The sequence below is a fragment of the Netta rufina genome (assembly GCF_964035555.1).
Source record: "Netta rufina genome assembly, chromosome: Z".
In the NCBI taxonomy this organism is placed as follows: Eukaryota; Metazoa; Chordata; class Aves; order Anseriformes; family Anatidae; genus Netta; species Netta rufina.
The window spans coordinates 17830740-17845744 of NC_140126.1; the positions used below are offsets into that span (position 1 = coordinate 17830740).

General features: G+C 36.1%; 1 protein-coding gene across 2 annotated transcripts in view; it reads left to right on the top strand.

Annotated features, from left to right (window-relative positions):
* The window catches only part of KIF2A (kinesin family member 2A), a 53365-nt gene that overhangs the window by 36356 nt on the left and 2004 nt on the right, over positions 1-15005 (top strand). For both annotated transcript variants that reach the window (XM_084305790.1, XM_084305791.1), the window contains exons 10-19: positions 79-169; positions 309-372; positions 781-872; positions 1118-1260; positions 1999-2203; positions 4921-5031; positions 6554-6621; positions 9368-9518; positions 11099-11200; positions 13374-13509. In XM_084305790.1, coding sequence (XP_084161916.1) covers positions 79-169; positions 309-372; positions 781-872; positions 1118-1260; positions 1999-2203; positions 4921-5031; positions 6554-6621; positions 9368-9518; positions 11099-11200; positions 13374-13509 — 1163 coding nt within the window. The remainder of the gene's footprint in view (positions 1-78; positions 170-308; positions 373-780; positions 873-1117; positions 1261-1998; positions 2204-4920; positions 5032-6553; positions 6622-9367; positions 9519-11098; positions 11201-13373; positions 13510-15005) is intronic.

Genomic DNA, 15005 nt, shown 5'->3' on the forward strand with positions numbered 1-15005 from the left:
CTGGCCTTATGTTGTCCCTGTGGTAGTGGCAACTTCAAGTGTTTCATTTTCTTACATGCTATTTTTTTTGCATTCAAGGTTTACAGCTCGACCATTAGTTGAGACCATATTTGAAAGGGGAATGGCCACTTGTTTTGCATATGGGCAAACAGGCAGTGGAAAAACGCATGTAAGTATTTCTTGCACATGTCAGCAATACACTGTTTTTTACATACGATGCACTTGGTTAAATTCTAACAAGTAACAAATACTTAAGTTATGGTTTTGTGACTTTAAGTGTTTTTTTTTGTTGTTGTTTTTTAATGTAGACTATGGGTGGTGACTTTTCAGGAAAGAACCAAGATTGTTCAAAGGGAATATATGCACTTGCAGGTGAGACTTTATTGGTTTGTTGTCTTTTTGCAAATTAGTTGAGGTCAATAAATTTTCTACTACTTATTGTGCAAATATAAGGTTCTACATATTTTGTGTTACAGTAGGGATTTAGTAATATATAAAGTAGTTCCTAGCTGTGTAGTCTTTACACTGTAGAGGACATACAGATTATTTCCAAAATGTAATAATACTAATGATTAATTGAGTTTACCATTTGGGGTCTTCAGTATCTTCCAATATAATCTGGCAGTTTAAATACAGTGTTTTAGACTTGGTGACTGACCCTATTTGTTATACTAGCAAGTTATGAGAGTTGCTGTATAATAGACTATTATATATTAATGAGTCTTTACTAAATGAAAATACATAACTAGATTTTGTTTTAATTTGGAAATATATTCACAGCTCGAGATGTCTTTTTAATGCTAAAGAAGCCAAACTATAAGAAGTTAGAACTTCAAGTATATGCAACATTTTTTGAAATCTACAGTGGTAAGGTAAGTACCTGATCTCTTGCAGTGAAAAAAAACACTTCCTCAAAGAGATTACGAACTTATTATGTAAAAGTTTGTGTTTTTTTTCTCCTTTTTGTTCTGAAAGCTTTATTTCAAATAATTCTTCACAATTCCCTTCCAATCATATTTTTTTTTGCATGTGATACTTTACATAGTTTGATATGGGATTTGAAACAAGTGTCTTCTAAAATTCCTCTTTAACTGTTCTGTTTCCCTCCTCCCCAAAGGTTTTTGACTTGTTGAACAGGAAGACAAAATTAAGAGTATTAGAAGATGGTAAACAGCAAGTCCAGGTGGTGGGATTACAGGAACGGGAAGTCAAATGTGTTGAAGATGTTCTTAAGCTTATTGAAATAGGCAACAGCTGCAGGTATCTCCCATAGCTTCCACCAGTTTTTCATTGTAAATTAAAGAATCAGAACATCTTGTAATTTCTGTGTCTGCATAGTGATTGCTTTTCAATATGCACTGGGGTTTTTAATGATGTTGGCTGCAAGTAATCAATCTGCCAGCCTTTCAATTAATATAGTTTAGACTCTGTCTCCTAGAGAGAAATAAGAACTGACTTTTCTACAGTTCTTACTGTGTGCATTTATGTAACCAGATTACTGACTTAAATTCACATTATTTTTAATCTGGAATACTGCCGAATTCTTCAGTTCTAAAAGGCCTTGATATATAGTGACAGAGGTTAAGCATATAACTTTTATTTTTTGTTAAAATCCAGCTTCATTGTTTTTAAAATTAGCCTTTTGCACAGACTGCTGCGTGATCATTTAAAAATGCCATTGGCGTTTTGCATGTAAGCTCTCTGATGATCTGAAATCTTTGAAGATCTCATTATTCTTGCTTTTAAGGTGCAGGTAAAACACTGTAAATCTTCCATTTCTATATGAAGAGATGGAAACATAGGTATAACTGTACTATATACATCAACTTATTAAGGTCATATCTCCAGTCTCCATTAGTATGTTAGACATGCTGTCAGTGTATGTGAGAAGATACAGGACTCTGCCTTGAAAAAACTAACATTCCTAGCGTAGTATGTTTAACACGTGTGGTCCTTCATGTCTTCATATGTCCTCCCCATCTCTCCTTTTGTTTAAAGGACATCTGGTCAGACATCTGCAAATGCACACTCATCACGAAGCCATGCAGTGTTTCAGATTATTCTCCGAAGGAAAGGGAAATTGCATGGTAAATTTTCGCTGATTGATTTGGCTGGAAATGAAAGAGGAGCGGATACTTCCAGTGCAGACAGACAGACACGGCTGGAAGGTGCTGAAATTAACAAGAGCCTTTTAGCACTCAAGGTAACTGAAATGTTTCCATTGCGTTTGAGTAGGTGGAAGCCTTCTACATTTAATAGCAATGACTATTTAAATGAGTATTTTCGAAGGCTTTGCTTGTCTACATTGTCTACTGATGTGACAGGTAAAATAATGTATTGATTTTTCCTCTTAAGTGCCTGACAGAACACCTGGTAATTACTGAGTAGAAACATTGCAGAAACATTGTGATATCAACTTTCATTCAGTTTTAAAAACAAAACAAAATAACTTGATTTTTAGACTTTTCTGATATATACCTAAAATGAGAGCAGATTGGAGGAAAACTGACTGACTTTGATACTAAAGGTCTGAAATAGAATCATAGAATCATTAAGGTTGGAAAAGACCTTCAAGATCATCTGGTCCAACCATCACATTACTACCAATGTCACCCACTAAACCATGTCCCGAAGCACCACGTCCAACCTTTCCTTGAACACCCCCAGGTGGTGGACACTCCACCACCTCCCTGGGCAACCTGCTCCAATGCCTGAGAAGAAATGTCTCCTCACTTCCAACCTAAACCTCCCCTGGTGCAATTTGAGGCCATTCCCTCTAGTCCTATCACTGCTTCTCTGCAAGAAGAGGCCAACCCCCAGCACTCCACACCTTCCTTTCAGGTAGCTGTAGAGAGCAATAAGGTCTCCCCTGAGCCTTCTCTTCTCCAGATCAAACAAATCCAGTGCCCTCAGCTGCTCCATCTCAGGATATTATTATTTTTTTAAATAGATTTTTTAAAAGATAAATAATAAAGTTACCTTTGTGATGTATTTGTTTGCTGAATTGATTGAATACAATTGTTTTGTTTTCATTGTATTTAAGTTACTTGCTGATTTTTTTCTGGCTATTGTCTTCAGCAAACATACAACATAGTTCAGTTTCATGCAACACATCGTTTTTAATTACAGTGAAAATTTCGTCTGGTGCTGTATTGGTAGCTGTGATCTAAATTAAATGGAGAAGGGGAAATAAAAATTAATGGAGGTCTTGCAGAAGTCTTAAAAGCAGTATGATAAGATATAACTGTTTCTCAATATGTTAATTTTCTGTATTTCATGTGCCTCCAAAAACGTTGCACATCTTTTTCTGTTTGCATTCAATAACCTTGAAGTTACTGTCAAGCTCAAATTAAACAAGTATGTTATGAAGAGTGGTCTTCAGTGCTAAACCAAGATTTGCTGCTCACATGTGTATGTCAGTCCTGTCTTAGCCCATTCAAATTTTGGTACAGAAAACTATTTCTGTAATGTTCCTACATGGAAGTAGTGTTGTTGTTTTGTTACCTGGTTTACTATGCTGTGATGAAAAGAAATACGGTAAAAACTCTATTCAAATTTAAAAGCTGGCAGTGTTCTCCTATAATTCTTTTACTATTAAGAAGACAACACAATTCAATTTTTTCAAGAGTGAGCAAACTAAAAATTGTCACAGTAATTTAAAATATCTTAATTAAACTTGTTGGTTGCTGTACTAGTAACTCAACATGCACATTTGGTATTGTCTACCTACTTTTCTCCTTTTCTAAATATAATAGTAACGTACAAAAAAATTTCAAGGAATGCACTGCCTTGCTCATCTATAAGTATTGGTCATTGGTGAGCCTTTTAAGTATTTGCATGTGAAATTTACATTCAACAAGCTTCAGTTTTTCTGTCTACCTGAGCTATGTGCATTTTAATAAGTTCAGCTGGCGCGTTTTTAAATAATCACATTAGATAAGTCCACCCTGCCATTGTGTTTTTTCTGTTCTGTATCATGACAATTTTATTCTGAGCCCTTTTTCAGTTCTGTTTTATACTGTTTCATGAGTGCAGTGGTTTCTTGCATTATCATCCCATGGTTTCTAGCCTTGCTTTTGGAAGACCTGTTTCTAGAAAATTTCAAAAGTTTAAATTCAAACTTTCTTATGTAAGAAGTAATTTATTAACTATTGTTTGACCTCTGGGTAGGCAGAAGTGATGTTTAAGTTATAACAATGGCATCTTTGCACTTCTGGACTTTTTTGCTGCTATAAATTCTATAGTAATTTCATAATAATAACTTCTGCACAGTATTTTTTTCTCTGGAATTCTTCAACCAATTGCAAATTTTAGTTTAGCCTCATGCCTTTTTTATGAGTGAAATATTACCCCTGTTTTTTCAAAAGAAGTATTTTGAAACAGGAAACCGGATTATCAAGCGTCTTCTGACATTGACTACATCACCATAGAGCTGTACTCCCTACATTTGTGATCTGTGGAAGCTTTCAGAAAGTTTGATCACTGCTACATCTGAGCAGTAAAGAATGTCCAGGATAGAGCCAGAATCAAAGCTATTCTATTAACTGATAAGAGTTAATATTGGCCACAGCCTCGGTGGAGGCTGTAGATCATTCAGGCTTTTACAGCTGGTAGTCAGAAACAGTTGTTTGTCTGGATATTTAACATCAATACTGAGTTTGTTGTTGTTGCTGGATACAACAGATATAAACATTTCAGGTGAGATTCAGGAAGCTTTTAAAGCTCCTAAGGTAGAAAGTAAACTTAATGAGAGGTAAAAAAAAATCTAACAGTTCTTGAATCCAAGCTTTAAAGGTAAATTTTAATGATGTCTTAGAGGACAGCAAGATAACTAGGGCACGCATTATCTGATTTCGAATTGCATTTTAGTATGTAATTTTCTTTAACATTGAATAAATAGAAATCTTTTTGTTCTTTCAGGAGTGCATTAGAGCCTTAGGCCGAAATAAACCTCATACACCATTCAGAGCAAGTAAACTTACTCAGGTGCTAAGAGATTCATTCATAGGAGAAAACTCCCGTACCTGTATGGTAAGTATGTTCGGTTAATTTTATGTGTTTACAACTAAAAAAAAGAAACAAATCTAGGAATATAGGATATCATGTTTAGAGCTGGTCACTTGCTACTGGCAATCTGTTAGGCTTAAGTTAATCAACCTGAGAAAATAAGTAAATAGACCACTTCATTTGGTGGGAATCTTTCCGCAGAGATGTGTCCTTGCTCCCTCCTCTACTTTTTATTGGCCTTTCTTAGTACTTGTTCTAGTTTTCCAGCTAGGGTCCTAGGTAGAAACACTTCTAGCTTGAAAGGTGTTTTTTAAATTATTATTGTTATTGTTTTAATGCTTTGCTGATTAAGCTGATGGAAGTAGAACATGCACCTTTCACAAAAAAAGATTTTGGAAAGATTTTAGGGACTTGTAGGTTTTTGTTCACTAGTGCTCACAGTGCTTCATACAGAGACATGCAATCAAAGGATCTTTTCAAATATACATTTGTTATTTTCATTAGTAACTGACGCATACCAGTGTTAGAGATCTAAACTTAGTGCATGTAGTAGAGGGCTCTTTAAACTTTCTAATCCCACTGCATATTTCTCCCAAGGAGGAGAAATTCCTCTCAGGATGAGTACCTGTGCTCTTGTACAGTAATGTCAGTAGTAGGGTGAAACAGAAGGCTGGGATTATCTGATCTTCCTCGTTTTCTGATGCTGTGCTGCCAGCAAAAGTGTTAGTGTGTTGGATCTTAGAGGTGTTTGTCCTGGGTAGTGCCTTTTTGGCTCTTCTAAAAAGAGCAAAGATGTAAAAACTGTACTACTGAGAGAAGCTAGGACAATTAATTGTGCTGATCTTGCCACTCTGGCCTGATCACTGTTGTATTTTTGATGAATTCTGAAAAGAAGGTGATATTTTCAATATTTCTTGTGTAAATGGAGAAGGAAAAACTTAAGACATTACAGATATGTGTGGAAACTTAGCTATCAAGTATTATTTACAGAAATTTCTGCATCAAAAAAAACATCTCTATTTAGGAAAATAATAGTGATATTAAAGATAAACATTTGTTCAGGTACAATTTTAAGCTGTGACCAAAACAGCTCTCTCCAATCAGTATTCAGTCTGCTTGAATGGAGAACAGCCTTTGAACATGCATGCGTTAAAAAAAAAATCTGATTATTGCATGCAGGATGCATTAAACTTACTTTCTTCTGAATCGCATATTTCCCTATTTCTCTTTCTGGGGAGTCTTATTTTTTCAGTTAGAGTTTTTAGTTCACATGTGATATTACTAAGGTTGATCAGATGAGGGAAATTGATTGAAATTTCCGTGAATTATTAATGTGTCAGGTATGGTTAAAAAAATTGAAGCTGAAGCTGAAGGTTTGACTTGATATCTCTATTCTTGACATATTATTGTATAAGCACAACTATACACTGTAGGTGGTGTTTGTAGAAGTTGTTAAATGAAACCAGGGATTTAAAACAAAACAAAAGTTCATCTACACTTTCATCTATACAAAGTGATTTATTAACGTGTGTTTTGTTTTCTGCAGATTGCTACAATTTCTCCAGGGATGGCATCATGTGAAAACACTCTAAATACATTGAGATACGCAAATAGGTATGGAAAATATCATTTCTTACAGTTGTACTGGCTGTTGATCACTGAAGTTTGGAATACTGTTGTTCCATGATGTATAATTTTTTTATCTACTTGAATAATTTTAGGGTACTTGCATTTCATAGTAAGACTAAAACCTTACTTAAATAAGATTATTGATCCAGGCTCACATTTAATTTAATTGGTCTTTTTTTTTTCAAGCATTACAATAGAATTGTTAGAAACTGTGTTTAAGCCAAACGTGGATATAGTGTGCAGTGCAAGTACTGTGGAAGATGCCACTATTCTTTTTGCCCCTGCTCTGGAGGCATCGGCTCTTGTGTTAGGTGTAGTTGGTATTCACAATGATTCCCTGGAGTGCAGGCTGAGATTCCTTTCTACAGTATGTATTTTCATCCCCTTGGAATTCCATGCAGTTGCCAGGCTATTTCATATATATATCAGCTATCTTATTCTAATTCTAAACAAGATTCCACAGTTGCTGTGGCCCTTATTCTATACTTCCTAACTATTTCTGAGATAACTGGTAAAGAACTGGTTAATCCAATGGTGACACTATAATCAGTGTAGAGAAATTAGCACCTTCAGAGGCTGAGTCAGCACTGCTGAGACTCTGCTTTCTGAAAATATGAGCCTCTCTTCAATGATTGTAAAAGGAGCCTTTCCCAGCTGGAGTTCTCTTTTGTTTCATGTAGATGGGGTGATCTTGTGTGTGCTGCAGTCAGACCTGCTACAGTATTTCAGCAAGACCCAGAGACAGCAAAGAACAAAGGAGGCAAGCTAGCATCTGGGCCATTAGCAATCCTTTTTTTTTTTTTTTTTTTTTTTTTTTTCTCTTCCCTCCAGAACAGGCTACCACCTAGTGGCCTGGAATCACATTTTCTTGCCTGAAAGAAAGAAAGCCAGAACTGTTTCTCTTGGTTGTCTGGCACCCCTGGCTAATCACTAATGAGCAAAAAGGGTGATGGAAAAGCTCACCACCAAGTCCTCTTGTAATCCAAATTTGTGCCTGGATCAAGGGACTTAGTAGCAAATCTGTCTGGGTTGGATTTGTCTGTATGATTCCTTCCTTTTGAAAATGATGCATCTAGTCTAGTTACTGCAGTCACAGCGATGAGGGAGTTCCATGTTCATCAAGACTCATTATATCTTCCTCTCCCATATAGCATACACATTGCTGAAGTGACTTAAGAAAAAATGCAAAAAAATTAAACACCGATTTCTAGTATTTGACATAGTTGCATTGAAACTGTTTCTTTGCCTTGGTGTCAGATTTGTTTGCTGCTGCAGTGTAAATGCTGTTGCAGGGTAAATGCCTTTCACCATGAAGTTGTTTCATGTTTTTTGTCTACTTTAAGTTGTTTTGTAGCAATGTATCAATTTCATAATACAATTAGTTTTCAGGTGCTGAACACAAGTGTATGTGCAGTGTAAGACAGTGGGAAGGATAGAATTTAAAATATTTATATATTTATTTATTTTAAAAGGAGCAGCATAATTGAATATTGAGTGTAGACCAAATTTTATTAACTGCACTAACTGAAATCTGGAATTACTCTTCTGAAAACACTGCTACTGTAGTCTCCTGTAGATTAGCAGCACTGGTTTTGCTCAGTTTTGTTAGTGATCTGCAACTATTTACAGATGGTTTAAGTAAGTTACTCTTCCTCATGTTCTGATTTAAAAATAATTTGTTATATTGTTAGACTATCAAAAAAGAATGCTAAACAAAGAGTTGTCATTTTAACTGTGTTTACAAGGACATTTTCTCTTAATTTGCTGCTGTATTTTGCTGCTGCAGAGTAAAGGAATTTGGAATTAGTCCTTCGGACATTCCCTTCTCACAGGGTAGTGGCAGTCGCTCTGATCTCTCTCCTTCCTATGAGTATGACGACTTTTCTCCTTCAATCACCAGGTCTACTTCATTCTATACATGGAATCTTATTTTTAAGTTTTCTTTTTGGCTACGTAATTTTACAGACCAACCTTTCATTAGTTCCCTTGCCTTGAGTCACACATACTTTTTGTTTTTATTTTGTTCGGCAGGTGATGGTTCTGCATGATCTGCAATCATCTTCCCACTATTTTATTCATCCTCCTTAAACATCCACACTTTGTATCCAGGCTTGCTATTCTCCATCATACATTAAAAAAATAAATAAAAATGGTGATGTCACCTTTGCACATTTAGTGAACCAAATCTGACTACTCTGTTTAAAGGATAATTAAGATATTTTCATTTTTGAAAGCATTTCAATTAAAGGATGTATTCATCCTCTGAAATACTTGGTTGCATAACATTTTCTGTAGAGTTTTGGTGGGTTTGCTTATAACAGCTAATTGGGTGCTGCTGATTATTATTTTTTTAAACACAATTGTTTGAACAGAAAAAGAAAGATGGTCAGGTTTTGGGTGTTGAATGAGCTTCTCTGTCATACATTATTTACTGCTAAGAAGTTGAATATTTTTGCCCTCAGCATTTTAATGAATAGTGAGCTCTCAGTTTAAAAAATGCTTTTTGCTGGAAGATGGATTGTAATTCACAAGTAGCTGAAACTCAATGGTCCGTGGTTTGTTTGTTTGTTTGTCATTAACATGTTCTTGGTACAGTAAATCTGTGAAGGTGGCATCATCATCTGTATTAAGTGAATTAAATAGCATATGAACTCATAGAGCTTTATTTTTGATGATGGCTACTTTGCACAGGAAGTTACTAATTGGAAAATGAAATATTTTCTGATTGTAGGGTGAAGGAGCTGACAGTTGATCCTAGTGCTGCAGGAGATATCCGTCCCATTATACACCATACTCCCAATCAGATCGATGACTTGGACACGCAGTGGGGAGTGGGGAGCTCTCCTCAGAGAGATGATCTTAAACTGCTTTGTGAGCAAAACGTGAGTAGTTTACAACAATACATGTAGAGAGGAGATGATAAATACAATGGTGGAACAAATCCAGAGTAATGTTATTTTATAGCTCATAAGCAATACAATAAAGTACATACAGCATTCATCTTTACTTTCTTACTTTACAGCTCATTCCCATACAGAATTTACAAGTAAATGTTTTTTTCATGAGTGAGAGAAAACACTTCTATTTATCTTCGTCACTTATTAGGACCTTCAGTGTCTAAGCAGTGTCTGTTCTAGGCTCTTAAGGTTTTTAGTGTACGTTTTTTCCAGTATAGCTTCACCTTATATTAGGCAGTTTGACATATTCTGGGATACTTGTCCATTTTATTTAAAACACTTGTGGGTTTGAGCATTTTTTTTCTATGCATTTCAAGTGAGTTTGCCTTTCTCTGCATTTAGGAATATGGGTACCCACATTCCTCTTCCCGAAATCCTGATTCTCATGGTGTGAAACCCCAGTTACCGGTCTGGGGTTGAGCCCCACCATATTCCCAAAATACCTCTCCGGGCTGAACAAGTGAGATGCTGGGGCAGAGAGACTTCTTCCAAAGAATATTTTTCCTTCAGTGATGATTCTCAGCTCTTGTTCTGGTTCCTTGAATGTTCATCAGGGATCAATGCTCAGTTTGTGAAAATGCTTATGAATGATTTAAAGAAAAATCTGTACTCTCATAACTTATATTTCTCAAGATTCTCTTCCTTCTCAAACATGTCTTTGTGATCTTACTTGTATTTTCTCTCATGTTAGTAACTAGCTCTAGAACATGATCTATGTGATTCCTGAAGTTTCCCACTGGACAGACAGATATCCTTTCACATGCTTTTCATTGCTCATGTGGAATTCAATTAAGCTTTACAGTGTATTTTTAGAAAGATGTCAAAGGCATGGTATAGAGAACCATACTGTCTTGCTAAAAAATTATTTACAACGTACCTAGTGCTTTCCCCTCTGATTATTAATTATTTATGTCTACCAAAGTCCTGTTTACCTGAATTTCTAATTCCATGCTCTGCATTCTTCTAATGTATTATTTAGAGGAATTAACTACACATTTTTTAGATTTTTCACCTTAGGTTTATTTTTTTTCCCCAAGGGATGAACTTGATTTTGATATCTTGAAATGTATTGAATCTGTTCTCTTTTTTGAAAATTGTTGCCTCTATTGTGATATGCTCAACAAAGACTATGACAGAAAACCCAGTTTTCTGTAGGTGTTAAAATCTACTAGAAATTACCATTCTTCACTTGTAACTTTCTCCTTCTACTACTTTCATTCATTCTTCTGATGTGGGATATTCTACACTCCAGTATTCACAAAGATGGCTGGCTGGGAATGTCTAATGAGTATGAATTAAACTTAACTCTGTTAACATTTTGATTTTAATTGCCCTCTCCCCCCATGTCTGGAGAATTTCATGTAGAAACATAAAATCCCTTTTTTTGTCAGGGTCTGCCTTCCACATATTTCTTTTTTGTGCTCAGTGATGGGATGGAATGTGTTCAGTGTATTCCTTGTAGTCATGGCTCTTTCCAGACTAACAAGCTTACCTGTTGTTTTTAGGAAGAGGAAGTTTCTCCACAGTTGTTTACTTTCCATGAAGCTGTGTCACAAATGGTAGAAATGGAAGAGCAAGTAGTAGAAGACCACAGGGCTGTCTTCCAGGTAAGAATGGATCTACGTTTTGTTTTATCCTAATCCAGGAATTTTGTTTTTTCCAATTGAAGCAAATATCCTGCATATGCTTTGTGTATATGATGCAGGGTATCATCTGGTCATTACTCTGCAGTCAGGGATTTCTCAATTGTTTTATTACACTGAATCCATTGTAGCAAACAAATAGGGGCAGATGTTTAGATCCGATAACCACTAATCTTTATCCCCATGATGAAAGAGAAGCATATTTTTCCAGCAACCTAGAAATCTAATAAGATTTTCCTTTTCTTCTCACAAGCATTCTAAATAGGTTGTGTTCATTGTAAGAAAAGTTATTTTGTTTTTAGTACTGAGATACTTTCTGATTCAGTCCTTTTCCAGCATTAGTGACTCTTTTATTTTTTTGTAGTTGCAGGAAGCTCATTCAGATTGATCTTGAAATTTTCATTTCACTGTCTAATGCATGCTAATATTCATATTTAAAAGCTGGAAGTTAATACTAATGTTTCTGTTAGCACCATTTCTGTTGATGGTTTGGTCATCTCTCAAGCTGCTGTAATACTCCCTCCAAGTATCCTTCTGTGATATTCCCATCTGAGCTACTCAGATTCAGAAGAGACCATTATTTTTCTAACTGCATGTTTGCTTCCTTTTTACCGACACACAAAGGTTTTCACTTGCTATTAGTCAGGGTCCTTGGAAGGAATATAGCCAACAAAGTACTGTGCTAGTCAACACCATGGATCCTTTTACATTCACAAAACAAATTATAATAATAAGCATGAATTACTAGTTTTCAGAGAGAAATGCGAGCTGCTTCTGTTTATAACCCAAGAGTCTTTAGGCAGGCTGTCCATTTGGCACATCTGCTGCAGGAGAACAGCAGAACATTAGACCTGTGGGGAATACACTCATCTCCTCAATGTAGGCATTGAACTTAATGGAACACTGATGTATGGTCACGTAATACAGTAGGATGCTAAAAAACACATTTTCCAACAGATCTAGAGATCTAGTTATGAAACGTTAGTCCTGAAGTGAAATGTGCAGAAATGTGAAAGTCAAACGCCATATGCCATAGCAGTGTCCTCATGCCTGGGAATTCTCGATAGAAAAGGTGCATTAATTTATGATGTTATTGCCTCTGTGTGTCCATCTGGCCTTCTGCTGGAGAATACTGTTCCTCACAGCAGTCACTAGAAGGAAATGTGTTCAAGCCTCAGCTTCCTTAGTTCGCAGCATGGCTTGTTAGCGTATGCTATTGGCGGAGGTGTGCTGCACCAATACAGAAGCTACAAGCTGTACCAGGCAGACGTTGTCTTCCATCAGCTTTCTTCTGGAAGCTATTGATTGTGGGATACAAAATACCCTATCCTGACACAAACATCTAAAATGAACGAATTGCGCTCTAATCGTGTCCATCTTGCTTTGATTCTGTGATGTATGGGTTTACATTAGGTGTCCTAAAATATATACATGGGGGGACTGTATTTTTTATATTACTTGAGCTACTGAGCACAGAGGGAAAGACTTAATTTTAGTGTTTCAGGCCCAGCATGCCTAGAACTGTCTGCTGCTTTCTTTTTTAAATTAAAGCATTTCTAATATCAGTTCTTCTAATCATAGCTTTGCACGGTACTGTAAGCTTTCAGCTCCTGTTTGCATTCTTTGCTGCAATACTATTTATTTTTTTTAATTCCCCCTTTTTGGTAATATTTGGAATACAAATGTGCTTAAGAGCTGGTTTAATCAACCTTTACAGTACTCAAACCTATGTGGGGAGTTAGCACAAGCAATAGAGAGCTTAAAATAGCCCTTGTTTTACACAGCTTCTCTCAAAACTGGTTTTGAGCGTGGACAGAGTTGTCTTGTCTCCTTGACTATAGTAATAAGACTGCGATCACTGTCAATGACAAACAGCCCCTACTTAAAATTGAAGACTGACTTCAGAACCATGTAAGGTTATGGTTGCTGATAGTTCTGCTGAAATTAAGAAACTGTGTAGCAAACACACAGCTTTGTTGAACTGTGAATAAGGATTCATTTTAGGATTGAAATTCGGATATTGAGGTGACTGTAGAAGTACGGTCATCCTGTGAAAAGGAGTAGGTCTTTGTTTTGCACCTTGTACTTCTGACAAAGTATTTAGTTGTTTATTGTTTTTGTTTGTTTTTAATTTTAGGAATCTATTAGATGGCTAGAAGATGAAAAAGCACTTCTTGAGATGACAGAAGAAGTAGACTATGATGTGGATTCTTACGCTACCCAACTTGAAGCAATCCTAGAGCAAAAAATTGATATTTTGACCGAACTTAGAGGTAGGTTGCTTTTAATCACTTTTGTGGGGGTTATTAGTAATGCATAGAGTGTACTTTTATTCTGTGATCTTTTTTTCCTCTTATGCTGTCTTGTGGAAGGAATGTTTGTTCTGGGAACAAGTTCACATCTGTGTTGCATTCATCCTAGTTTAAAAGAAAAGGCTCTTGTTTTACCTCCAGGAAATATGCACTTGTTCTTGCAACTTTCCCTTTCTTTTCCATCATTCCAAAATAATAAATGGAGGAAAATGAAAATACAAAGGAAGTGCACAAAAAAAAGTAATGTAATGTAATAATGAAAAAGTACTTGGAAATCCCAGTTCCTGGTCTGCTGCAATCTGTAGTGTAGCGGAGTCCGCTTGTTTTTTAATCTGTGTGTTGTTAACGTAGTTTTTTTATACAGCTGCATTTCTGCATTAATTCTGCCAGCTTATTTTTGTTGAAAAACAAAGTGCAATTAATTCTTAGTACCTGTTCTGTTTGTCTTCTAAGTCAGGTTGTTGGCTTAATACCTCATAAAAGGTACTCAGAGCTTAGTACCTGAGTATCTTCATTTTTGCAAACATATTTTTTTGATCCATGTTAGAAAGATAACTCCTTAGAAGATAAAATCTTAGATTTTACTCAATCTCAGTATCTGCTGTAAGTTAGAATGAATCAAATCAGATATGGCCTGCTCAGCAAGTAATTGGCAATTACACATTCCTTTGCTTCATACAAACTAGCTGAGGGCTTCCTCTTCAGGAAGAGACAGCAGCAGTGAGAAAACACAGTTTAGGTGACTCTCTGCTCTTCTAAAGCTTGTTGGATACGTCTTCTGAAACAGTGTTCTGGAGATAAAGGTTGTCTAAAAGATCCTTGTGTGTTTACAGGTAGGATGATGTCTATAGAGCTTGCGGGAGGGAAGAACTGTTAAGTCAAAGATTCTTTCTCCCAGTTACTTCTGAGTTCTGCTCGTGGCACACAATGGCCGCTGCATATTTCAGCTGTTTTTCCTGTCCTTTTGGGACTGATTTCTTTACATTGTTGTTTTGGTTTCCTTCTTTGAATTCTGGAGCGTGTTACTGGGAAGTGGCTGGGAGAGGAATAGAAATATGAAGGATTGCCATGCTTCCTTTCATAGGTTTCTCCCCCCCTCTCCTGCTAGTTATGATGAAAAGTATAAATGATGTGCTTATCTACTTAGAGTGAAAAACTTCAAAAATGTAATCATAAATGCATTCATAGGAAAATAGAATTTATTCTGGTGGGTGTTAGGATGCTACTGATTATACACTGAGATAATTTTTTTTCTGCTTTGAAAGATGGTTGGGAAGCTGCTGGGAAGGAAAGGGAATTATACTGTGTGTATCTTCCTGTGCTCTCCAAGTTAGAAGCAGAACTGAAACACAAACAGGTTACATGCAGGGAGTGCAATTGTGCAGCTTCCTGCCTAGAGACTAGGCAGGATAGCACCTAAGAAGGTACCAAATTGCTAAGCTGCTTGTTTTATATGG